The sequence below is a fragment of the Chroicocephalus ridibundus genome, chromosome 8 (assembly GCF_963924245.1).
Source record: "Chroicocephalus ridibundus chromosome 8, bChrRid1.1, whole genome shotgun sequence".
NCBI classification, from domain to species: Eukaryota; Metazoa; Chordata; class Aves; order Charadriiformes; family Laridae; genus Chroicocephalus; species Chroicocephalus ridibundus.
In genome coordinates, this window is record NC_086291.1 from 31,558,001 (window position 1) to 31,582,840 (window position 24,840).

The 24,840-nt window shown below is 55.4% G+C and overlaps 1 protein-coding gene across 8 annotated transcripts in view; it reads left to right on the plus strand.

The window, feature by feature from the left end:
* The window catches only part of LOC134519867 (myomegalin), a 35,252-nt gene that overhangs the window by 4,026 nt on the left and 6,386 nt on the right, over positions 1–24,840 (plus strand). For 2 of the 8 annotated variants that reach the window (XM_063344590.1, XM_063344591.1), the window contains 28 exons: positions 124–302; positions 775–885; positions 1,363–1,439; positions 2,476–2,599; positions 2,675–2,829; positions 3,092–3,209; positions 9,305–9,424; positions 11,182–11,301; positions 11,538–11,630; positions 11,743–11,958; positions 12,479–12,637; positions 13,009–13,122; positions 13,359–13,496; positions 13,814–13,993; positions 14,250–14,444; positions 15,343–15,486; positions 16,548–16,626; positions 17,140–17,228; positions 17,411–17,527; positions 17,959–18,096; positions 18,424–18,536; positions 19,295–19,422; positions 19,905–19,964; positions 23,483–23,574; positions 23,694–23,854; positions 23,956–24,256; positions 24,337–24,505; positions 24,647–24,763. In XM_063344590.1, coding sequence (XP_063200660.1) covers positions 124–302; positions 775–885; positions 1,363–1,439; positions 2,476–2,599; positions 2,675–2,829; positions 3,092–3,209; positions 9,305–9,424; positions 11,182–11,301; positions 11,538–11,630; positions 11,743–11,958; positions 12,479–12,637; positions 13,009–13,122; positions 13,359–13,496; positions 13,814–13,993; positions 14,250–14,444; positions 15,343–15,486; positions 16,548–16,626; positions 17,140–17,228; positions 17,411–17,527; positions 17,959–18,096; positions 18,424–18,536; positions 19,295–19,422; positions 19,905–19,964; positions 23,483–23,574; positions 23,694–23,854; positions 23,956–24,256; positions 24,337–24,505; positions 24,647–24,763 — 3,807 coding nt within the window. Of the gene's footprint in view, positions 1–123; positions 303–774; positions 886–1,362; positions 1,440–2,475; positions 2,600–2,674; positions 2,830–3,091; positions 3,210–4,267; positions 5,681–9,304; positions 9,425–11,181; positions 11,302–11,537; positions 11,631–11,742; positions 11,959–12,478; positions 12,638–13,008; positions 13,123–13,358; positions 13,497–13,813; positions 13,994–14,249; positions 14,445–15,342; positions 15,487–16,547; positions 16,627–17,139; positions 17,229–17,410; positions 17,528–17,958; positions 18,097–18,423; positions 18,537–19,294; positions 19,423–19,904; positions 19,965–23,482; positions 23,575–23,693; positions 23,855–23,955; positions 24,257–24,336; positions 24,506–24,646; positions 24,764–24,840 lie in introns of those variants that run through there. The other 6 variants (XM_063344583.1, XM_063344586.1, XM_063344588.1 and 3 more) reach the window with 5 other exon arrangements.

Sequence of the window (24,840 nt, forward strand, 5' to 3'; positions counted from 1 at the left end):
CCAGGGGATGGCCCGGGGCTCCAAGGCGTCCTGGTGTCTCCCCCGGTGACATCCTGGGGGCAGGCGGGGTGCGGAGCAGCCGCTTTGCTCGCCTGACTGCTGCTTGCCCTCCATCCCTCCCAGCTTCCCAAGACGGGCCGTGGGGTGAGGGCGACGAGGACCCCGCGCCAGCCGAGCCGGGGGGCTCCCGTGCCCCTCCAGGTGCTCGGCCCCAGCCTGGCCCCTTGGTGCAGACATATCTCCTCCGGGACCTGGAGATGGGTCCCCTCGCCCAGACGCAGACCCTGCGGGACTTCGAGCAGGTGAGACCGTGGGGTGTCTGGGAACCTCCCCCCCGCCCCCCGACCATGGCACCACCAAGACTCCCCTATGGCATTGCTGGGTGCTTGCAGGATACGTGCCGGATCCCCTGGGTGCACCAGGAGGGGGACATGGGGTGGGATGGGGAGAGGGACCTCAGCCCCCTCCCCGGGCGCCGCGCTCCCCCTCGCCGCCCTCCTGGCTGAGGCGCGCGGGGGCTGCCGGGGCTCAGGTTTCACCACCCTCCCTCCGTCCCCGCCGTCCTGCTCCGGCGATTCCCCAAATAGCTCCGGGAGGGGATAAAAAAATAAATAAATAAAAAGGAAAGGGGCCGCGGCAGGGACGGCGGCGGGAGCTGCGGGCAGGCAGGGACCCCGGGCCGTGTCCCCGGCGGCGCCATGTGAGGGGTGCCGGGATGCCCCCGCCATGGAGCGCCCGCCGGCCATGGCTAACGGGTACCGCACGCTCTCCCAGCACCTCAACGACCTCAAGAAGGAGAATTTCAGCCTCAAGCTGCGCATCTACTTTCTGGAGGAGCGCGTCCAGCAGAAAGGCGAGGGCAGCCGGGACGATGTCTACCGGCGGGTGAGCGCCTGTGGGGCAACGGGTGCCCGATGGGGGTTTCTTTCCTGATGCCCCCTCCCCCCAGCTTTACCAGGAGGAGATGGGGCTGAGGGAGGGCAGCTGGTGGGGATGGCGGGGAGGGCATCGGGCACGGCACTGGGGCTGGGGGAGTTGCTGTGCGGGAGTTTGCCACTTGCTGCCTTGGACTGGAGCGGGGAAAGGGTCAGGGAGGGTGTCCCCAGCCTTGGGGGGGTGCCCGGGGTGGGTGGCAGTGCCACTTTGGCTGTAGACGGATGGAGCGGGTACACCCCGTCTCAGCACCGGTGGGCTAAAATACCACCCGTGCCGCTGGGTGCCAGGAGCACCCGGATCCCTGCCGTGGGGTGGGAGACCCCCCCCATGCCACCTCTGTTGCATTGCCATGGGCAGTGGTGCTGGGGGAGGGGGGGGTCTGGGCAAGCATGGGGGCGTCCTCCCCACCTCCCTCCTGCCCCGCAGAACATCGAGCTGAAGGTGGAGGTGGAAAGCCTGAAGCGGGAGCTGCAGGAGAAGCAACAAGCGCTTGACAACACATGGTGAGTGGGGCTAGCCGAGCCCCCCCCCGCCCAGGGGTGGACATGGCACCCACGCGCCGTGGGCACGGGGGGACAGGGGGTGTCTGCCTGCACCCTGGCAGCGGAGGGGTTTGCAATGGGGCTGGGCCCCTGCGGGGCTCCTCTTACAGCCCCGGCGCCAGCCAAAAATAAAAGGCAGCACCTGTCTGGCGGGGGAGGGCAGCGCTGTGCCCGGGGGCTGTGGCATGGGTGTCCCGCAGCGGGGCACTGGCAAGCGGGGGGCCGGGGGCAAGGCACCAGGAGCCCCTGGTTTTGGGAGCACGCAGGGATGGATTTGGTGGTTCAGAGCTCAAGCATGAGGTGGTGCCACCAGAGCAGCCATGTCCCCAGGGCAGCGGCACTCGGAGGTTACAGTGCATCCTGCCCAGGGGTGCTGCAGAACCAGCACCCACGGCATGGGGGGAGCTGGGCTGGGGGCACCCGGGGTGGCGCGGCTCACCCAGCCCAGCCGGTGTGGGGTGGGGGCTTTTGCAAAGGGAGGCCATGCCATGCCATGCCATGCCATGCCACGCTGTGACACACTGCACCCTGCCAAGCTGTGCCATGCCATGCCATGCCATACTGTGCCAGGCTATGCCATACCATGCCATGCGCCATGTGCTGTGCCATAGAGTGCCATGTGTCATGTGCCACGCCGTAGTGTGCTGTGCCATACCGAGCTGTGCCGTGCCATGCCGTGTTGTGAGATGTCATGCCATGCCATGCCATGCCATGTCATGCCACATTGTGCTGTGCCATGCCATGCTATGCCATGCCATGCCATGCCATGCCATCCCATGCTGTGACACGTTGTGCTGTGCCATACTGTGCCGTGTCATGCCATGCCATGTCATGCCATGTTGCGCTGTGCCATACTGTGCTGTGCCATGCCATGCTGTGCCATGTTGTGCTGTGCCATGCTGAGCTGTGCCATGCCATGCCATGTTGTGCCACATTGTGCTGTGCCATGCCATGCCATGCCATGCCATGCCATTCCGTGCCATGCTGTGCTTGGCAGGGTGGCGGCGGAGAACCAGACAACCCGCAGCCAGGCAGCGCTGCGGCAGCAGTATGAGGAGCGGCAGCGGGAGTCGGAGCATGTCTATGAGCTCCTGGAGAACAAGATCCAGCTCCTGCAGGAGGTGAGCCCAGGGATGGCAGGGGGGCTGGGGGATGGCGAGGGCCAGTGACTGGGGGCTCACCCCGCTGCCATGCAGGAGGCCAGGCTGGCACGGAATGAGGCCGAGCAAGCCACGGCACTGGCCAGAGCTGAGGCGGAGCGGTGCCAGGAGCTTGCAGGGAAGCTGAAGGAAGCTGCGAGGGCGAAGGAGGAGGACAGGAGCGATGACGGCTGCAATGCCATGGCCCAGAGGTGGGTGCCCAGGATCCATCCCCTCTGTGCTGCCGGTCCTTGGGGACTTCCGAGGGGCTAGTGCTGTGCAGGGCTGGGGCGCTGCGGGCATCTGGAGGGATGGAGGGGTCACCCCAAGGGGAGAGAGCTGGGCTGTGGGAAGGAGGAGCAGCCCTGAGGCTGCTCTGCTTTGCCCCAGAGATCGTCCCCCGCCAGCTGTCTCCAGTGCCATGCCGGGGCCATCCCCGTGCCTGAGCGTCCCCTGCCCTTCCCTCCCTTTCAGGAGGATCGAAGAGCTGGCCCAAGAGCTGGCCGCCAGCAACCGGCTTGTGGAAACACTGTCGGCTGAGAAGCGTGACCTGCAGCAGCGCCTGGAGGAGCCCCCAGCCGTGGGGGGGCAGGTGGGTGGGCAAGCGTGGGGTGACGCCAGCCCAGCACCCCAGGGTGGGAGGAGTGCGCCCACCCAGGACTCGGCTGGCGGTTGTCACGTCGAGGCTGGCAGCATCCCGCATTTGCACAGCTGTGCCTGGGAGAGCAGGGGGGGCCGGGAGGACCCGGTGCGGGCGTCGGGGGAGAGGCCACCAGTCCTTCTGCGGGTGTCAGTGCCGCCTGCGCCCGTCTGCCATTTAAATCCCGGGTCTTAAAATACCCACCGACAGCCCGGCGTGGTGCCAGGTGGGATTTCGGGGCCAAGAGGGATCAGAGCAGCATGTTCCTGGCAGACGCGTGGCTCTGGCCATGCTGCGCCTTGGTGGCACAGCGCTGTGCCCAGCAGCCATGGGCCATCGGTGCCTGAGCTGCCTGTGTGGTGGCCCCGCTGGGAGACCCTGGTGTGTGCCTGTTGGGTGGCATGGGGTGCCGGGCAGGTATTGCTGCAGGAGTGCTGTTGACCTTATGTGGTGGGGACACGTGCTGCCTGCTGGCGCTGGCGCTGGGACATGGTGCTGGCACTGGCCCTGGAGTGGGGATCTGGCGCTGGGGACGGGCACTAGTGAGGGGTGCTGGCACTGGGGCTGGGCACTGGCATTGCGGCTGGGCCCCAGCACTGGCCCTTCACTGTCCCTGTCGCCGTCACTGTCCCTATTGCCGTCAGTGCCAGCCCCACGTGTGCCCGCGGCGGGCCGCGGGCAGCCACTGCGCATGCGCGACACCTCCGGGTGCGGGACTACAAATCCCGGCAGGCCTTGCGACCGCCGCGCATGCGTGAGGGTGGTCGTGCGCCGCCATCTTGAAATCTGAGCCACAAGCCGGGCGCCGCCGTGGCAGGAGCATCTTCGGCGGCGGCGGCGGCAGGGGGAGGCGCAGCGGCGGGGCCTGTGGGGCAGGGGGCCAGCCCGGGGAAGGGGGGCAGCTCCGGGGAAGGGGGGCAGCGAGGAGAGAAGGGGGCAGCCTCAGAGAAGGGGGAGCTGTGAGGAGAAGGGGGGGCAGCGAAGGGGGAGGGAGGGAGGGGCGGGCAGCCAGGAGAGGGAGTCGGCCCAGGTGTGGTCGGGCTGAGATGTGAAGGAGATATTGTAGGGTGGGATGTTTCTGTAGCGCCAGGAGTCCCAGCGTGTCACCGCCCCCCACCACCTAAGAAGGGGGAATTGGTGTGGTGAGAAGTGCTGGTGGGCTCAGGGCTTGAGGGAGCCGTGCCCCGGGAGATGCGCTGAGTGAGCAGTAGAGGCCTCAGGAAAGTGTCTTGAGAACCTGCAGAAGTAGGTTTGGGTGCTCGTCAGGAGGGAGGATGAAGGAAACCTGCCGGATCTGCGGCCGGGAGCTGTGTGGCAACCAGCGGCGATGGATCTTCCACACGGCGGCCAAGCTGAACCTCCAGGTGCTGCTCTCCCACGTCCTGGGCAGGGAGCTGTGCCGGGATGGCAAGTCCGAGTTCGCTTGCAGCAAGTGTGCCTTCATGCTGGACCGCATCTACAGGTTCGACACCGTCATCGCACGCATCGAAGCCCTCTCCATCGAGCGCCTGCAGAAACTGCTGCTGGAGAAGGACCGCCTCAAGTTCTGCATTGCAAGTATGTACCGCAGGAACAATGAAGACTCTAGCGCGGATGACAGAGCTGGGGATGGGACCGTGGACCTTTCTAATCTACCTGATGTACGGTATGCTGCCCTCCTTCAGGAGGACTTTGCTTATTCTGGATATGAATATTGGACGGATCAAGAAGAGCACAGCTTGGAGCCACACAGCTGCCATGCTTCAGAGGGAGTGAGTAACCGCCCACGGCGCTGCCGTGGCTGTGCTGCGCTGCGCGTGGCCGATGCTGACTATGAAGCGATTTGCAAAGTGCCGCGAAAGGTGGCCAGAAGCATCTCCTGTGGGCTGTCCAGCCGGTGGTCAACCAGCATGGGCAACGAGGAGTCGTCCGTGTGCGATGTGGCAGAGTCCGCCAGCACCAGAGGCCCTGTGGATGGGGAGAGCATGGAGGAAGGCACGCCTGCCTCCTCCGTTGAGTCTCTGGACACAACTGTGGAGGCGAGCGCTCCACTGCAGAAGGATGAAGATGCAGATAAGGGAGTGAAAGGGAATGGGAAATGTGACGATTTCTCAGATGACCGAATGACCCCAAACTCTTCATTGAGTGGGAACAGGCTGGAGCTGGCCCTCAACTTGATCAAGGCTTTGGACTACAAACCCCTTCAGAGCCCCCGAGGCAGCAGGCTACCTATTCCTGTGAAGTCCACCTTGCCCCCTCCCAAACTCAGCCGTGACTTGGCAGATGGCAGCGCTTCTACTGGCTTAGCGTCTGCTGGTTCTGCCTTCCTGAACGCAGACAGAAAATCTTTTTCCAGAGCTCCTTTGGGTCTTTCCCTGGAGATTTCTGAACTGCAGGAGCTGTGGGACGACCTCTGTGAGGATTATATGCCACTGCGGGTACAGGTAGAGGTCATTGTGCCGCTGTTCAATTGAGCAGCGTCCCTGCAGCCTGATGCTGAGCCTGCTAGGGATTCTTCTGTGCTGAGATAATACAGATAGCCACGTGTCGCTGAACCCAGCGCTAAGAATAGGCAGATCGGTCCTTTTTAGGTGTGCTGCCTCTCTCCTCTGTCATTCTTCTGTCGTCTGCTTCCTCTTTGTGTTCTGGGAAATTAACCTTCCCCCACCCCACCCCCCCATCAGCTCTTCCTGTCAGTGCAGTTTGCTAGATGGGTCTAATGCATGCTTTGTCATTTTTCTGCTGAGAAAACACCAGTTTCACTTCACCTTTCTCTTTTAAGGTGGCAGCGTGACGCTTACCCACAACCAAAGGGAGTGTTTTAAGCTTCTGGGCATGTGTTTTCCAGCAAATGTGTTTTCTTTGTGCCAGGGTAATGGTTCAGTGTCAGGAGCGTCTGCTTCCAGAGCCCTGCCTATGCGGATCAGGCCTCCAACCTGCCTAACATGCAGATCCACACAGGGATCTTTGGTGCATGCCCTGGGGAAAAGGTGTTTTCCTCGCAGGTGGATTTGTGCCAGAGGATGACTTTAGGGTTGGTATTCTAGATAATTGGTTTATTTTGTGATCCTTTGAAAAGATTCATCAATTAACGGCAGGTGTTGCTGAGAGGCGATGAAAGCTCCTGCTTTCACGGAACTTCCTGGTGCTGTTATCTGCATCAATGGTAGGCCTCATGTAGCTCTGGATTGCTTCTGTTTTGCTGGCTTTAATGAAATCTTCATTACTATGCAGTCAAAAAGCTGAACTTGTAACTCCTTTACCACTTTCTTTAATGAATAGAAGGCTTCAGTCAGCTTCAATTCAGGAATATCCATGTCAGCCTAATTGCATTCCCATTAGCAGCCTTAGTGCTGTCTAATGCTGTAGGTAGCCTGGGGGATTAGAAAAATGCTTGTTTATTACTATGGCAACTGTAGCTGTGCTGAATTACGCTTCCTATTTAGCCAGCGCTGCTTGCTGCCCCATCTGCTCGGGCATTTTCCAGAGCTGTGTGCTTTTTCCATAAAAACCTGCTCAAAAGATGATGCTAGGAATGAATGTAAGAAAACCAAATTTTCATCTGGCGCACGAAGACATCGCGCTGGCAGGCAGTGACTGAAGATGTGAAGCAGGGCATTGCTGCTCCTGTAGTCTGTGGTGCTTGCTACTAATTTTCACTGCTAGGGATATATTTACAGGATAAAAATAGGTTTTCTCTTAACAGAACGTGGCACAATCAACGTGGCGCGTTTACGGCTTGGCTTTGTGTCATGCCTCGCCATCCTCTTCTTGGAACTGTTGTAGAGGAGTTTCTCCAACCTCCAGCCTTTGCCATCCGATCGTCCCTGCCAGGAGTTAATCCTGCGGGATTTTTTTACTGCCTGTTTCTCGCCATGGCGGCAGCAGCAGTTGTAGGCTTCGGTGCAGGGTCTGGCAGAAGGGGGAAAGCGCTTAATCCCTCGGATGGCTTTAGCAGCAAAAATAGGAAATCGTATGCAGCTAGTGAACTAAATGGTTCTTATATAAATTATTTTTCTTTCTCATTGTACGAGCAATGCTCTTTCTTAAAGTCAGGTACTGCTGTCCAGCAATTCCTATGCATAAATGCTGTTCTGGTAACATAAAAGGAATGTATGGGATGTATAGGACCACAGTTCCCTTACTGCTTTTGGGAAACTGCAGTTCTCCTTTAAATTTACTGCTGTAAGCTACAATGACCGAGAGATCTGGTATTGGGCACGTGATCTTGTAGGTACTGTCGTCTTGGGTGTTTTCTTAAACCAACAATTCTTCCTCTTCATTGCCACAGCCCCAGAAAAATGCCACCAAAACCAGCCTCTGTCAGACACACTCTTGCGGTGCTGTGCTCCAGCAAGGGGAGCCTTGTCCGACTGACAGACGATCTTTTACCCGCTGTTCTGGGCAGATGTGAGCTTGGCAGGCTTAGATAATGCCACAATTATCATTATTGTTTTTTAAAGAAGCGTTCTGTCTAGGTTAGTGTGTGCTGACATTGCTCGAGCTGTACTGAGGAGAGAGAGTCACTAAAATGCTGATGTAGGAGAAACTGCTGGGGAGCCGTGCTCCTGACATGGCTGCAGTGAAGCAGGAGGGAGGCAGCTTGGGCTTTGGGACTTCGGACTCTGGAGCTGGCTCTGTCTTTCCCCTCCCTGCTCTTTGCTCTTTGCAGGCTTTCTGCTTATTTTTCTTTGGAGTGTGTGAATTCTGAGGAAAGGTGCTACATGACAGGTTCCAGCAGTTTTCCCTATCTGATCCGATGCCTTCTGTCTGGGCAAATTTTTCAAATTACTTGCTATGGCTGTTCAAGTTTTCACTAAAATCTTAATAAAACATCACGGTAAAGGGAAGCATTGCTTCTGTATGGAAGCTTCAGTACGTGACAGGCAATGCACAGGCCAGGGGGAGCTCCCCTGCGCTGCCTGCCTTTCTCAGAGACCGCGTTTCTATGGCTGCTGAAGATGAGGATTCAGCCTGATAGGGCTAATCAGAGCTGGGTGTTGAAGATGAGGATTCAGTCTGATAGGGCTAATCAGAGCTGGGTGTTGTTCTCACTGAGCTGTGCTGCCTGGAGCTGATGCTCCTGTACGCCCTCTGAGAAGCTCTGCCATGTTCTCGTAGTCTCTGCACTGTAACCCGGTGCTTGCCAGGGCTCCCATTTGAAACAGACACCAGTACTATTGATCTCATATTGCTGGTAGTATTCAGGAATACTCGACGAGTCCTGTGAGGGCTGAGGTGGGTGGCTGGTTTGGATGCTGCTCTCAGGAGTTAACAATTCACTAGGCGGGAGGTAGCGTGAGGATAAGAAGGGATGACAAGGGATTAGTGTGTGCTCAGCCAGCAGGGTCTGGCAGGCCATGCATCAGAAAGTAGGCCGTTTTCATTCTCAATAAACGGGTTTGTGTCATGAAAAAAAGTCTCAGCTATGGCACTGAATTTGCTACAGCTTGCAGAGCTGCAGGGAATCACACACGGCATGGATGCTGGAGCACGGGGAGCTGTGAAGGAGAGCCCAGAGAATCACAAGTGGAGGGGTTCAGAGTGGGGGGGTGGGACTGCCAGGTCACAGCAGGAAGGTAGCTGTTGGGAAGGATTGAAGGTTGTGGGCTTGATTAAGGAGGAGAAGCTTGGGAGAACATGGGAGTGAGTTTGATTTGGTGCTGGCTTTGTTTTGAAGCATTTTGAAGCTGCTAGCAGGGTACGTAGGAAGGAGAGAGGTTGCAGGCATGTGGCTTGGGTGTGGGGAGCAGATCTGTCATCAGCCTGCAGACAGTGGTTAGAGCCAGACAAGCTGCTGGGCTCACAGTATGGGAATGAGGAGAGACAGGGAGCCCAACCAGAGCCTCGGGACAGAGGGAACTTGTGGCAGGTCAGGCAGAGAGCTGCCAGGTGCCAGCCTGCCACCCAAGTGAAGGGAGACATGGGCAGCATCATGTTTCGGACGTAGTTAGAAAAGCCCAGTGGGGCATATTAAGCCCATGCTGCAAGGGCTGACAGCTGAGTATAAGAAGCCAGTGCAAGACTTTAGTCATTTCTCTCATTTTTTTCTTCTTTTTTTCTTTCAGAATTTGCAGGATGAACGTCAGCAGCTGGCTCCAGGTGACCCTGCAGCAGGGGAGCATGTGTCCAATCTGTGTGCTGCAGAGCTGCAGAGCAAAATCCAGCAATCTGAAGCTGCCAACAAGGTATTTCTTCACAAATAGCAAATTCAGTGCCTAGTGAGTCCGATGTAGTTAGTATTGGAAGGTGCCTCCTAGTCTGACCAGAGGCAGGCATTTGCACCTCCGTTCCAGCAAGGCTGTGTGTGCTGACACACTGATTCTCGGTGCTGTCGTCTGCCAGCTTGAGTTAAAAGCATTTACTTTTTTCTGCAGCTGTGCTGTATAAATTTTCCATACTTATTTTTGCAAACCATTATTTTGGAAGAACTTCCCACTTGCCTGGTGAGCCTTCTGGGACCTGGTGAAGCAGAGATGCACAGGGCTATTTCCCTGTCTCTTGGATTTGCATGGGCTGAGCCTGGTGCAGGAGAGGAAGGCACCTGCCTTTTGAGACAGCTGCTGCCTTTTTTGCAAGCAGTAAGGGAGATCAGCTCGGGGGGGCCCTGTTTTCATTTAGATTTAAAGGCTTTCTTAGGAAGGAAACATGCAGCTGAGTTGTCTTGAGACAGATCAAATTTAACACGTGTTGTGAGGGGTAGATGTTCTTAGTTATGCTCTTGAACTCTAAGGTAAATTATACCCGCTGTGAAAACAGAGGGGTCAAACAGGAAAAAACATTGGGATGGGATCTTTATTTAAATCTGGGGACAGGTGTGAGCTCTTGGAGCTGCCTGGACCTCAAAAGTTGACAAGGAAATCAAGAGGCCCAGGGCCCAGTAAATGCAGTTGGAAGTGTTTAAACAGTTTAGGGGGAGTGTCTGTTAGAGAAGAGATAACATGACAGGTGTGTAAACTAATGAGCAACAAAGGGAAATCATGTGGTGGGCAGCACCAACTCCTTAAGAAATTGAGGCTTGGGTAAGTTCTGAGGAAGATGCATATCATCCAGGACTAAGAATGCAAACAGACAGCGTGTTTAAAAAGACTAACAAGCAGTTGCTTAAATGCACAATGTGCACTGCGTTGTGAATGTTATGGTGAAAGCAGAGAACCGTCCTAAAACTGTTTGAGATGATAGTCTCTTTAAGGTGAAAATGTCAAAGGCAAAAGTTTCTCAGGTTCTAAACCAGCTGTGGAGAGTAGTGAGACATTCCCCTTTGCTTTGTGGCCGTGCTGTTGGCATGCTGCCACTGGCAAGACTGTTGTGCTGAAGCCAGAACTTGAGGCTAGATAAGCCTCTGATCTGATCAAATGTAGAGTTGCCTAGCCCAACAGTTGTGGCAAGAGTGCCTAGGTGGTCAAAGGAGGCAGCAAGAGAAGGGGCTGGAAGACTGTAAAGGGGCAGCTTCAATGCTCTGGAGGACCTCAGAAGCAAAGGGGACAGTTTTTAGGATGCATAGCTTCTCCATGTTGATTTTTTTTTTGGTTCAGATCTCTAGGGAGGTTCTGGGGCTGAAGCAGCTCTTCCTCCTTAAGAGAACAGAAAAAAATGATAGAAACTGGGAAGGCTGCTGGGCAGTCTGAGCAAGGCTGTCCTGGAGTATGTGGGAGGCAGTAAGATATGTGAACCCAAGCCTGGAACATCTGCCCTGCTTGTGGAGGCTGCATTGGAGGAACCAGAAGCACTGGGACAGTCCTGTGGAGGGAATGAAGGCTTTGCGTTTACTCACTGGTTTCCACTCAGCTCAAACAGTATTTACAGACTCTAGAGAGAGCCACATTGATCTTGATCTGGTGAATACCTGGGCTGTATGGACTTGAGTAAGGCGTGGAGGGAGTCCTAAGGGTGTTTGTGTAGAGCCTTAGGGAGTATTAACAAAACAACATATTTCTGTCTCTAGTTGTTGCAGGAAAAGCTGAATGAATTGAATTTTGAATTAAAATCTGTCCAAGAAACGTCGCAGAGGCAAAATCGTACAATTCAGAGTCTGAATGAGGCCCTGAAGAGCAAGGAGAGTAAGGTAATAGTGTTGGGTGGTGCTCCCCAAAAGAAGAAGGTGTACTAGCCCTGTAGGCAGTGACTGAAAAGGAATGCTTAAGCCATTGCTATGCATTCTGGATCTCATTATATTATGTCTTGTGAAGCTCTTGCTTTTGTATGGTGCTGGCAAGTGTCGTACTCCATGCTGGAGGCTTGGGACAGGAGGGTTTGTGCTTGGTTTGCCGATGACTGGGCTTCCTATCCTTTGCCTTGTAGACAGAAGAGCTGTACCATATCATTGAAGGGCAGAATGAGACAATGGCCAAGCTGCGGGACATGTTACACAGAAGCCATCTGGGACAGTTGCAGGTATGTCCCTAGAAAGCCTCAAATACATCAGGCTTTGTTCTGCAGGGATCCTGATCTTTAAATCTCTCTTGTGAAGGGAATCTTGAGTTTCTCTGCTTCCCACTCTTGTTAGATGTCAGAGAGCCCGCTCTCATCCCAAGAGCAGCAAATGTCACTGCTAGATCTTCAGAACACGCTATTCTGCACCAAGCTGGAGGTGCAGAAACTGAAAAGAGCTCAGCGCCAGAAAGAGCATCAACTGGCTGAAGCCAGGAGAGCAACCCAGCTCTTAGAGACCACGGTGCATGAGGAAGAGCAGCAGAAAGAGGCAACCTGGAAACACAACCAGGTATGACAAGCACTTAGCTTGGAAGTCTCTGGATTTACATGACTTAAGAAGCACTGATGTAGTCAGTACTCCCCTCTCATTCGTCGTTTCTGCCTGTATCAGTCTGGGCATGCTTGGCAAACCCCTTGTTACACGTGGCAGGGAGCATTATCCAGCCTCCTTAGCTTCGTATCTGAGGATTTAGAATCAGCAAAGACAGTTGATAGTGGGTATGTTGTCACTGGTATGTCTTTGGCAGGTACAAATGTCCCATCTTTTTTTGCAATGTTACAAAGTTAATGGTCACTGCTGCACAGGTTAGCTCTGACTAAAGCTCTGCCTGTGGCCAGAGCAAGGGGTGGATACCTGGGAAATGGAATAAATTCAAAGTCATCACCATGGAAGTGTATTTTGAGTTGTAAAAGCTGTAGTATTGCAGAGCATTTTTGGCTGCCCCCACAGCCCTTGGCTTCTTCAGATTGGCCTGCTGTTTGCAGGTCTGTTGAGACTGACTGCCAAGATAGGTGCTTTTCCCTTGCAGGAGCTGCGTGCTGTGGTACAGCAGCTGCAGGCAGAGCTTCAGGACAAGGCTCAGCAGCTCCAGACCGTGGAGTGGGAGAAATGCCGTGAGCTGCAGGCCCAGGAGCAGAGAATTCAGTGTTTGAGTCAGCATCTGGCTCGCAAGGAACAGCTTCTGCAGGTGAGATGCAGAAAGATGCAAATTGAGTGTAAGTAGTGAGTAGTAAGGAGGCCCCTGCTCTTTCTTTGGTATTTGTCAATGCAAAAGTCAGGCTGTAGCTTTCATGTGTGCCCCTTGAAGAAAGGAAGGAGAGAGGGGCTTCTGGGCTCCCAAGGTGAGGAAGGAGGCACAGGTGACAGAGTGCCTCAGCCCACAGCAGTGCCTGGCAGGTGCCAGTCAACCAGCCCCAGGTGCTGTGACTCTGCCACCCTTTAATGTGGGGAGTATACCAAGTGTAGGGTGGAGGTAGGTAGCCCTGATTCTCCTGTGCTGCTCTCTGGAGGGTTTCTGGACTGACAGTTGTACTGTGGGGGTGTTTGTATGACCTCTAGGAATTGAGGGAACTTCTGCAATGCCAGCAAAGCTTGGACAAGAGCCCTGCAGCCATGAATGCCATGTTGGAGAAACTGCAGCAGCGAGTCAGTGACAGGGATGCTGCTTTGGAGGTGAGCACAGTCTGTTGGTGATGTCTCCCTGCTTTCCCTGTGGCTCAGCCTTTGAGTACCATCAACAGTGCAGCCCCACGCTGACCCAAGGGGTGATCATGTCTTCTGCGTGCTCTTCATGGCTCAGCCTTCCAGAGGAGTCCTCTGAAAGGGAGAGCTGAGGTGCTCCGCAAAGCGAGTGGTGGGCTGCAGAGCCCTACTACCCCATTCTGAGCCATCACCTCCTCTCACCCTAGCGAGCAGTAGATGAGAAGTTCTGTGCCCTGGAGAAGAAGGAAAAAGAGCTGCAACAGCTCCGCCTTTCAATAAGGGAGCGTGGAGGCGACCTGGAGAGGCTGCGCAATGTCCTGTCCAGCAATGAGGCCACCATTCATGTGAGTACTTGTACCTGGGCATGCCAAGTCCAGCCTGGTTGTGGTGTGGTGCCAGACAAACTTTCCTGGGAATGCTCTGGTTGTTGCTGGAGAGAGCACCTGCAGGGTGTTGGCTTTCCTCTGGCCCTGCGTGCAGGGCAAGTTCCTGGGTCACTCGCGTTTCTTGGCTGGGTGTAGAGGTGAGTGCGTGATGTCTGGAGAGGATGGGGGTGAATCTGTGTGATTCCACTGGTAGGAGAGACTGGTATTTCCAGTTCTGCTTAATTTCAGTATAAGGTTCCTGTCACTGGTTGAGCTGCTTCTGTTGTGGTCCCCAGAGCCTGGAGAGCCTCCTGAAAGCCAAAACCCTGGAACTGGAGCAGGTGTCAGCAACCTGCCAAAACCTCCGCTGGCTGAAGGAAGAGATTGAGGCCAAATCCTGCAGCAGGCAGAAGGAGCAGGAGGGGATCATCCAGCAGCTGCAGACCTGCCTACATGACAGGAACAAGGAAGTGGAGGTAAGGCCTTACCTTGGCTTCCTGAGCCTTCAGCCAGTTTGTCTGCAGAGAGAGAAGTCCCAAACCAGAGTCTCCTGGCTGCCTGCCTTCGAGGAAGGCACTTGAGGAAGGCTGCTTTTGGCACCTGTAAATACCTGTGCTTGCTGAGACACTGTGCCCTCAGCTACACCCAGGCTGAAGAACTCCTCATCCTTGAAGAGCTTGCAGTTTGATGGTAGCAACATCTCTCCATTTCTCCCTTCCTCCCCTTGTTCAGGAGCTTACAGCAACTCTGCTGTGCAAGCTGGGCCCAGGGCAGAGCGAGGTAGCAGAGGAGCTGTGCTTGCGTCTCCAGCACAAGGAGAAGATGCTTCAGGATCTCCTCAGTGACAGGAACCGTCAGACCATGGAGCATGATGCTGAAATTCAGGAGCTGCTACAGGCCATGAGCACCAAGGAGCAGCAGAGCCGAGTAAGTTGTATGCAGTGCTGCAGTGGGGAGTCTGGGGTGGATGCCTCTGCCTTGCATTAAGCAAACAGAAACCGTTCTCTGGCTGCTGTTGATGTAGCCTGGTGGAGCTGCTGAGTGTTGAAGAAGCATGTGAGATGCCATTAGCTGTTCCTAGGTTGGTCTCAACACATCATATGGGAGCAGTTATGAAGCAGCACCTCTTGTAGCAGTGTTCAGGTCTCAGGTCCCTGTGACTGAGTGGACTGGGTGGGGCTTGTGTATGTCATGTGGAAGGAGGTGTGGATCTTCCTAGATGTCCATGTTCCTGGGCCTAGGGCACCAGAGGGGCCGTGGGATGGTGGGTGGTACTAGACCAGAAAGGAAGACTCTGAGCTGTTTCTTGCATAGCGCAGAAGTCTGAGGAAGCTCTCTTCATTGCCTCTTAACTTACACATTAGTCAAACTAGTGTGTGGTCCTGGGCATATAAATGGCACTTGAAGAGCCACGGTTCCTACTTCTGCACACTGTGTGCAGTTCAGTGTTACCCAGGATTCTTCGCATTGAGTTTCCTTTCATAAAAAGAAGGCTAAAAGGCCAAGCACTGTCTCCTCCTCTTTGTCTGTCCTCTGTCTTTCTCCCCTCCTGAACGGGGTGTGAGAAACTGAGGAGCTTGTTCCTCTGTAGGCAGAGGGGCTGAGCCTTGCTGCAGCTGCCTGGCAAGCAGAGATGGGAGGGCTATTGTGGAGTCACTGTGAGTGGCCAGGAGCAGTAGTTCCCAGGCTGGTTTGCAGATCACTTCCAGTATCTAGTGACAGATAAATATTGAGATGGTTTCCCTTAGTCTCCAAGGAAGGTGAGGGACAGGGATCCTACCGCTGATCACAGCCCTGCCTTTCCCTGTTTTTCCTGCTCAATCAGATGGCTGCTGAGAAGATGGCACACGCTTTGGCTGAAAGGAGCTGCGAGTTACAACTCCTACGCCAGCAAGTGTTGGGAAAGGAGTCTGTCGGGACCCAGTCTGCTGGTGCCAGGCTGTTGAAGGATGACAAACAGCCCATACAAGTAAGAATCGTGCACTGCATTGCTCTGCCTGTATCCTCGGGGCTCCAGAGAGAACTGATGGCAACAGGAGGAAATGGGAGAGAGGGGAGTACCACAGAGAACGATAGAAATGAAAGTGGGATTAGGGAAGAGACTTCCTATAGGAGGAAAAGAAGAAACTGAGGAGCAGAAATGCTGCCTGGCTGTTCTGATCGTGATTCCACCAGCCTTTGTCACTCAGTGTCTCCTTTCGTTTTGATCAGGCAGTATATGAGTCCTTAGGGCACATGAGAGTATGAAAGAAATTCACCCTCTGACCTTCCAGCTTTGACCCAGTCCTTCCTTGGGCTGGGCTGCCTCGCTGTATTGTAATCCCCTCCCTGACATTGTCACATTCTGGAGGGGACAAGAGAGCTAATTTTAGGTCCCACTAATTCTTGGCAGAGCCTGCTGGCTGTTTGCTGTCTCTTCCACAATTGGAGTTGGTATTTTTAAAGCAGCTTTACTAAAAACCCCTTTGAGGCTGAACACAACTTCAAGGCTACGTATGCCGTGCTCCTACTTGAGCAGCTGTTAATGGTTTATTGGTGAGCTGACGTGTTGAATGTTTTAAAGCAGCTGTAAACAGGTTGCTCACTTCTATTCCCAGGATCAAAGTGAGCTCTAGAGACTTCCAGGGTTGTGTATATGGGCCAAGCTCTGTGTTTTCCTTCCTGCACGGTCCCTCTGGGCCACATCCTTCGATGAAGATGTAGGTCTTTGTCGAGTCTCAGCTGAAAGATGAGTTTGTTGTAGTGGAGTGAAACCTGTTTAATCTTTATTATAGTAAAGACACTTACTGCTAGCACCCTCCTAGTGCCAAATAAACAAGGCCAGAGCCCTGTTGCCCACACACTTAGCTTCTAGATTGGGTGCAATTCATTTGTCCCCGTGACCTGGCTAGATCCCCATCCCTGGTTTCTCACATTTCAGAGGCATCAACAAAGCAGCCAGCAGCTTTGCTGTAATCCTGGAGCTCTGGGGAAGCTGTGAGCGCGAGGTTCACCATAAAGGTGCAAACCTGGAGGCTTTTGTGTTTTCAGGAAATGCTGCAAAGAGCTTGTGGAGCTACAGCCATTGCCGGACCCCCGCAGGGGGACAGCAGCTGCAGGACAGAGGGAGGTGAGTGTGGTGACACCTTCTTTTAAGGTCCCCAAACAGGACCAGAGCTTTCTGCTGTGGGAAAAACATGGTTATATGAAATAGAGAGTAGAAGCTTTGAGCAAGAATGAGTGGTTTGAAATAAAGCTTTGCCTCTCCTTTGGGTGATGGTTCAGGGGTGGGAGTATGGGGAAGAGAAAGATTGGTGTCAGCTTTCACTGAAGAGCTGATGCTGTTCAGTGAAGGGGTTTTGACTTTATGGTTCAGACTGGTTTGGGACAAGTGCAACTGTGTTGGGTTTTGCCTTGGGGCCGGGATGTGTGAACTTTGCCAGGGATGGGACAGTGGGCCTGGGATGTTGTGTTGCTTTGGACTGCTGTTTAAGGATTAAGGAGGGAAGAAGAGTGTTCACTAAGAGGCAGCGTGATGGGGAGCGCAAGCGTTGTGGACCTGTTTGCCAAAGAGGGATTCTGTCTGGTCCTGGGGTCGGAGCTGGCACACAATAACCCTGCAGTAACCAAACTGTCTTGGCAGTTACGATGTCAGCAGCAGAACTGGAGAAGGATCTTGTTAATGCCAAAGAGGAGCTGGAGCTAATGGTGAAGAAGGAAAGGGAAAGCAGGGTAAGCTTGGGATGGAGGCTGTGCTGATCTCCCTTGCTTACAGGAGACCACTGGGCTGCCCCTCACTGGAAGTTTTGGACCCCCCTATTGTGAGGGTACCCCTAGTGAGAGAAATGGAACAGCAGCTTGCAGTGGGGTTTTGTCTTTCTGAAGTCTTTCATGGACTTCTCTTCCCTCCTTAGCGGGAGCTTGCTGCTCTCCAGTCTGTCGTGGCCACGCAGGAGGAAGAGCTGCAGGTGCAGGCCTCAGATATTGAGTCCTTGACCAGGACGATCCAGATCAAAGAGGACCTCATCAAGGTGAGATAACACGCTGTGCTGGAACTTTCTGCCTGGGAAGACTGCAGAGGAGTCCCTTCTTTCCCGACATCCTCAGAGTAATGTGGCTGTCTGTCCATGGATGGTATAACTGCTGGTTTGCCTACAGCCCCCTGTGTTACTTTGTCCAGAAAGCAAAGGTCCCAAACCCCCAGAGACTCGTTATTTGGCTTTTATCTCCATGTGTACCAAACACCCTTCTTCAAGTCCTTTAAACAGAGTGCGCTGTGTCCCTTCTCAGTTCTTGCTCCAGGCTGTTTTCTGTGCTTAATACACTCTGGGTGCTTTGACGTTACTTTCCTAGGAGATCTGGCTCTTTCCAAACGCTGGAAACTTTTAGCAGTTGTGCCCTGGGGAGGATTACGAAGGTCCAGCTGTCCTTGTTACTGAGCCCTCCTGCTGTTGGTTTTCAGGATCTGCAGATGCAGCTGGTGGATCCCGAAGAAATTCCAGCCATGGAAAGGCTTACACAAGAAGTTCTGGTTCTTCGGGAGAAAGTGGCCATAGCAGAGTCACGAGGACAAGAGGCTACTGGAAACAGAAGGCAGCAGGTAGTGTGCCATGTGGGGCAAGCTTGGATGTGTTTATATTTCTGCTGGTGCTCAGGTTTTTTTTTCCAACCTTTGGATGTGCTGGGATGCGCTTGTTCTTGGGAGCTGGCTGTGTATGATGGGGGTAATACAGATGAGGGGATGGGTTCCCTTTAGCACTTGTCTCAAGGGCAGTCTTCTGGGGAGTCCAGGGGTGACAGTGGTCAACTTAACCACTTGGACACAAGCAAGAGAGGAAGGGCAAGCCCCTGTTTCTCTGAGGCAGCCAGGTGCCACCTTTTGATTTCTGTCTCTAAGTGTTGTATCTTGTTTGTTCCCTCCACCCAGTTGTTACTGATGCTGGAAGGGCTGGTGGCCGAAAGGAATCGGTTAAATGAGGCTCTCCAGGCAGAGAGGCAGCTCTACGGCAGCCTGGTAAAGTTTCACACGCACCCAGACAGGTAAGCGAGGCTGCCTTGGCTCCATGCTGCCCTGCCCCGCTGCTGGGGCAAGCGTGGGTGGACCACCTAGACCAGTGATCATTTTGCAAGTCTGAGAGCCCTCAATGGGTAAGAGGAAGTCTGAGCAAAGAATCGGACAAATGTGGCTTTTGGAGTCCAAGTTTTAGGCTGCCTTCTTCCCTTGAAAAGGCTGCAGTGGCCAGCTTTAAATGCTGTAAACTCTCCCTATTGCCACCTCTTGTTCAGGCCCTGGGATTTCCTTCTCTGTTCCCTGGCTTATCCCTTCCCGGCTCAGTTTCCCACCCATACTTGGCCACCTTTCAGAGGCTGCTGTCAAGTTCCCAACCAACTGTTGGGTTGATAAAGATCTATGTAGGTGCTTATCCAGGCGGTTGTCCTGCGGCACAGTATGGCCTGCATTCTCTGTCCTCCACACTAATCTCCTGCCCTTCATGGGGCTGCAGTCTCTGGGATATTTGAGCTACCTGATAGCAAGAGAGCACATAAGTGGAGTGCTTGGGTAAGTACTGAAGAACAGCTGTTACTAGGAGTCCCCTACCATGGGCTGGAACCTTTTTTGGGGATGGCTGTGCTCTGGGGAGTTTTAGAGGTGAGGCAGAAGGTGACCAAGCTGCCTGGGGAGTGTGCAGGGCCTGTGTCTGGAGTTAAGTGACAGTCCTGGATGGAGGGGCCAATTTGGTATGCGCTTGCTGCAGCCTGTCTAACCCTCTTCCCTTTTGCGCGACGTGTCCGCTTAGTGCTGCGAGAGACCGCACTCTGCAGGTGGAGCTGGAGGGGGTCCACGAGCTCCGGGGACAGCTGGAAGAAGCTCTTGGAAGAAGTTTGGAGCGTTTGAGCAGGCTGGAGACACAGGGCGCCATAGGAGGTGGGGAACAGGAGCGTGTGAGAGTCCTACCCCAGCATGCCTTCTGAGCACTGGCGCTCGCCCGCCTGCCACGGAAATGGTTCACTAACCGAGCCAGCCTATCTCACTGACTCTGGGAGGGTTGCTTTGGTACTTAGTAATGGTACGATAGAACTGGTGTGGGGCTTTTTTTCATTTGTTTTTGTTTTTTGAGCTGCTTTGGAAACGGCGATCAGTGCAATCCACCTGTGTCTTGTGTATGTTCCTGTCTGACCCACCCTGGTGGCTACTGATGTATTTGCACATTCAAATCATTCCATTTTAGTTGATTTCCCTCCATCTCCCTTCTCCTCCCATCCCCGTGGGCCAAATAAAGATTCCCTTTCTCTGAAGGAAACAGCAAATGTCCTCTATCATCTCCCAAGTGCATGAGTGTGAGTTTTTTTTTTTTGTATTCCCTCACCATTTTTTTTTTTTTTTTTTTTTTTTTTTTTTTTACCCAGTGACATCCCCCGCTTGGGTTGATGGTGGCTGGCCCAAAAGGAGAAGGTGTATATGGAAAAGTGGGTTCCAGAGCCAGAGGATTTGAGAAGGGTTGCAAGACCTGTTGGCACTTGCCTAGGGCTCTTACACAAGTCTGAGTGTAGAACTGCAATTAACTTTATGCTTAAATCAAATCCTATTCCAGTATCGATGATTTTACTGACTTCCTGCCCCCACTAATTTTAAGTTGTCTCAGCCTGGCTTGCGAGTGCCTTCAGGGGAGAGCTTCCTCCTCTTTTTGACACATGATTTGGGGTGACTGAGACCTGTCCCTACTCCCAGGGTCTGGGCTGGGTCTGTTCTGTCACTTGTATGTGCACATCTCACACTCGGGCTCCACGTGCGTGACGGGCAGGGGCCTATTTCTGCTTTGCTATGGCCAGTCCCGCCTGGCACCACTGCATACCTTTTCTAGGGCATCTTTCACCTCCTCTGGGAGTGTTGGGGCTAGTGTGAGAGCTGAAAAACAATAGCAACAGCTCGCTGATGACCAGCACTTCCCCTGCGCAGCAGTCTATGGATCAGCTGCCTCATACTCAGTCACTTCCCAAGGTGTCAGGAGCAAACTTTGTACCTCTGAGCATCTGAAACTGGAGCGGGTAGAGCAGAAGAGCTCTGTCTCGCTGGGCTGCGCCACGTGGACCTGTGACTGCTCTGCTGCACGTCTCCTTGTGACCGCATCATGTGGCACCACCTATCCCATGCCTTGCACCTGCGCTGAGGTCTTCTCTTCCCTGCCTCAGAGAGGGATAGGAGGCAGCACAGCTCTCCCTTCACACGCAGTAGGTCAGCACTGCTCCTCTGGGTCCGTGCCTAGCTGCGTGGTGAGTTCAATAGTTCTCATGCAGCCTGAAGGGACACAGCTGGTGGCTGCTGGGCAGCTCTGGTACTTGGTTAGCTTTTCCTTTCTTGTGTTTAATCTCATTCCCTTCTTCTCACTTCTCTCCGTAGCACCATCTTCTCTTTCTCCTTCTGCCTCTCACTTTGTAGGAGCCTTTGTGTCTGTGTCCTTTCCACCTTCCCTCCTCCATCCTGGCTCTGATGCCTGTCTGGCTCCCTGGTCGCTTGGATACCACGGAGCCCAGGACCCAGCACAGGCTCCTTGGGCCTGAGGGAAGCCTTGGCTGGTGTTCCGGCAGCTCCCATCTCTTCTTGTGCATGTGTCTTGCTGCAGATCTGTCCCTAGCCTCTGTTAGCATCACAGCTGTAAAGCGCCCCATTGGGGAGCATTATCCTAACCTGAGGGAACCCAACTTTTCCCCTGTTCTTTGGGGCTTCCTTTCATCTCTGGTAGCCCTGGCTGTGCCCTCCTCTGCCCTGCAGAAGGACCAGCCTGAGCATCCCATGCCCAAGAGCACCCTCTGTCGAACTGTGCAGTGCTTTGTGCTGTCTTGTAGCTCTTTGTGGAGGTCTCTCCTTCCCCTCTCTTATTCCCCCGGGGACCTCTGCTTCTCTTCCCTTGTTACCAGCAGTGTGAAGACTTCCAGGGCAGCCAATGCACCTGGGGGTCCCGTGCCTGTGAGCCGTGTGCCATTTTCAAGCCATGCAACCAATTTTCTTTGCCTTCGGGCTAGGTGTGAAAGGCAGAGGAGTCTGTGAGAAATAGCGCTGGGGTTGCATATCTTGTCTCCTTTGCCGGTAATACACAGAGAGCCGAGCAGCCCCTGTCGCTTTGAATTTGCACGCTGGTGTGCTCCTGCTGCGAGGGAGGGTTCAAGCACTTGGAGAACAGCAGCTTGGGCAGAGGCTGACCTATATGCGCGTTCTTCTGCTCCCCCAGCACCAGCTTCCTCATCTGGGTTTGGTGTTTTGTATTGTTTTGTTTTTCCTTGAGATTTGCACTCCCTTTTTCTGTCCCACTCCTGGAACGCTGGAAGCCGCGTGGAGCAGTGGGTGATGGCAAGAAGCGAGGTGCGGTGTCCTGGCACGAGAAGTGGTTCTCCCGCGTGCCCAGAGCAGCTGTGCTGGCTGGGAGCCACCCTGCCCCGGCCTCTCAGCCATGGCCACTCAGCCCGAGACCCATGTGCCCATGGCCCTCAACACCGCACCCTGCCCCCAGCAAAACCTGCACCTGAGGGTCTGCATCCCCTCACCCTTTGGGGCCTGCAGGAGTTGAGCTGTAGCCCTGGATGGTTTGTCACCCGGCAGGCTCTGTCCCCAGGGGTCACAGGGCTGTGCTTTGGCTATGCTGAGTGCCACCCACGGGAGCTGGTGCTTCGCTGGGGTGCTGCTGCCACTTCCACCTGCCTCTAAGCTTTTTTTTTACTCCCAAAATAGCGCTTTTCTGCGATGACTGTCCTTGCTCCCTGAGGTACGGTTGCTTCGGTGAACAGGGCAGTGAGGTGCCCCTGATTTTTGCAACCTCCTGTCAGTTTTGTGATGAGCGGGTCTCCTGAGCGTGCCACAGCGTGCTGTGCAATGCCTGTCCTGCTGCAAGGTGTGCTCCTGGCTGGTCCTCGGCTCTCCCTGCCAGGAGCAAATGCTTCCCTGCTGGCTTCTCCTCCACCCGCGATGTTTGCCCTCTGTCCTGCCGGGATTTCTTTGTGTTCCCTTGCTCTGCGTTCAGCCTTGCCTGGGCGCTCCAGACCTGATGGTGATGGGTTTAGCTGCAGGCAAAGCAGCTGCATCTCCTGTGGGGCACAGGCATCTGCGAAACCTGGTCCTGCACCGCGCTGGGGGGCGGTCTTGGGCCCTGACCAAGCTCCCCTCTCCCTGGGGAGAAGAGGGATTGGGGATACACCCATGTCCCAAGCCTGAGCAGGGCCCTGCAGCTGGGCGGGAGGAAAGCTGCCTAGACAAGGGGTGCAAACCCTCGCCCAGGGCTCTGCACCATGGGGTCAGGAGCAGAGCTGTGCGTGAGCAGAAAAGCGTGCCCCCAGCTCAGCTCTGTGGGGCAGGGTGGGTCCCAGCCCCCCACGCACTGCGGTATGGATGCAAGTGTCCCTTTAGCTCTGCTGCTGCTCTGCGAGGCCAGCGCTGGGCTTGCCAAGAGCCCAGTGCCATGTATGATGGCAGGGCTTGGGCGATGTGGGCAGGGTGGCTGGTGGTGCTATCCCGGAGCTGCCCCTGCCCCGGCAGGTGATGATGTGGGGTGCAGCCCCACAGCCCTGCTAGGTCGGGGCAGCCCCAGCGAGGCTCCCTGACAGAGCACCCGCTGCTGGCTGTGGCTTGTGAAGCGGCTGCAGGACGGGTGGCACGGATGCATGGGGGCAGCAAGCACAAGGTGGTGTGAAGGCAGAGATGGGGATGGAGTGGGTGCCACCCCTGGGGCTGCGGGCAGCTGGGGCTGTCCCCTCCCATGGTGCAGGGCCACAGGGTGCTGGACTGGAGCTCCAGCATGCGTAGAGGGGGTGGCAGGGCACAGGGACAGAGGGGAGACCTCAGTTCTGCTGGGACTGCCCCAGCACCGGGTATGTATGAGAGCGGGCACCTGCCCCGGGGCTGCCTACAGGCATCGCCAGGGAGGAGGAGGCAGAGGTAGTGCCACCATTGCCACTGCTTTGAGTGCCTTGTTGTGCTGTGCTGTCCCGTCCCCTAGGTCAGGCCACGGGCACAGAGGCTGAGAATGCCAGCACCAACTTCACCCACAGCATCAAGGAGGAGGCAGCCCACGGCGCGGCAACCCAGCACGTGAGTCAGGGCAGCAAAGCGCCGGGAACAGGCACAGCAGAGTTGGGCACTGCGCCGCTGCCATGCCGTGTCCTAGCCCCCTCGGGAACGTCCCCATCACCCTGTCTTTGTCCCTCTAGAGCAGCCCCCGGCCCCCTAAGGAAAGCAGGGGCACTGAAAGGACCCTGATGGGGAGCATGGCACCCACCGTGCCAGAGCGGGAGCTGCGGGCAGAAGAAGAGCTGCGGGAACTGAAGGCGCAGCTGGAGGAAGCCGGCTTCTCCTCTGTCTCCCACATCAGGCAAGAGCCCTGGGACGTGGGAGCTGGTGGGTGGCAGCAGCTCGAGGTGGCATCCCGTATCCCAGCCACTGCTTTCCCTTCACGGCGTTGTGTGCCCCTAGGAAGGCGATGCTGAGCCTGTGCCTGGAGAATGCGGAACTGAAGGAGCGGATAGGTGAAGCCACGTCGCTGCTGGAGAGTGGGGAGCAGGAGGAGGCTGGGTTGGGCAGCTCCCCGGCCCCCGAGCCCCGCAGGCTGCAGAGGAAGAGCCGCAGCACCCTTGGTGGCAGCGGGGATGGCCAGGGGGTCCCGGCAGAGAGAGGAGCTGTGCCCACCAAACGTCCAGCGCTGGAGGCACGATCCCAGGATGATGTGCCCAAAAGACCCTGCCCTGGCACCTCAGGTGGAGGGGACGGGAGCCACGTAAGTGCCCTGGGCACAGGGGACTGGAATGGTGACGGCGATGGAGGTGGGGAGCTCACAACCCGTGTCCCCTCTGGCAGGTGGAGGGTACGGTCCCCAGCGGGGGCTGGCCGGGGCTGGGCGCAGAGCTGCACTCCCAGATGGTGCAGGGCCACAGGCAGTGCCAGGAGCTGCAGGACAAGCTCGCCGTCTCGGAAGCCACAGTGCGGGCACAAGCTGAGCAACTGGAGAAGTACCACATCCTGCTCCGTGAGTTAAAACCCTGGGTGGGATTGGGGGTGGTGATGTCTGTTTTGAGCCTAGTGTGCCCTGCGTATGGTGCTGTACGTGGGGCAGGGGAGGTGAATCCTGCCCAGAGGAGGACCCTGAGCTGATGAGGCTGCCTGGCAGGTGAACCCCATGCCCAGCAGCTCAGCAAGCAAGTGCAGGTGGACTTCCAGGACCTGGGCTATGAGACGTGTGGGCGAAGCGAGACTGAGGTGGACCGGGATGAGACCACCAGCCCCGGTAAGGACAGCCAGAGGCTCCGTGAATCCCTGTGCCTTGCCCACCTGGCATGGAAAAGCGACACTGTGCCCTGTTCC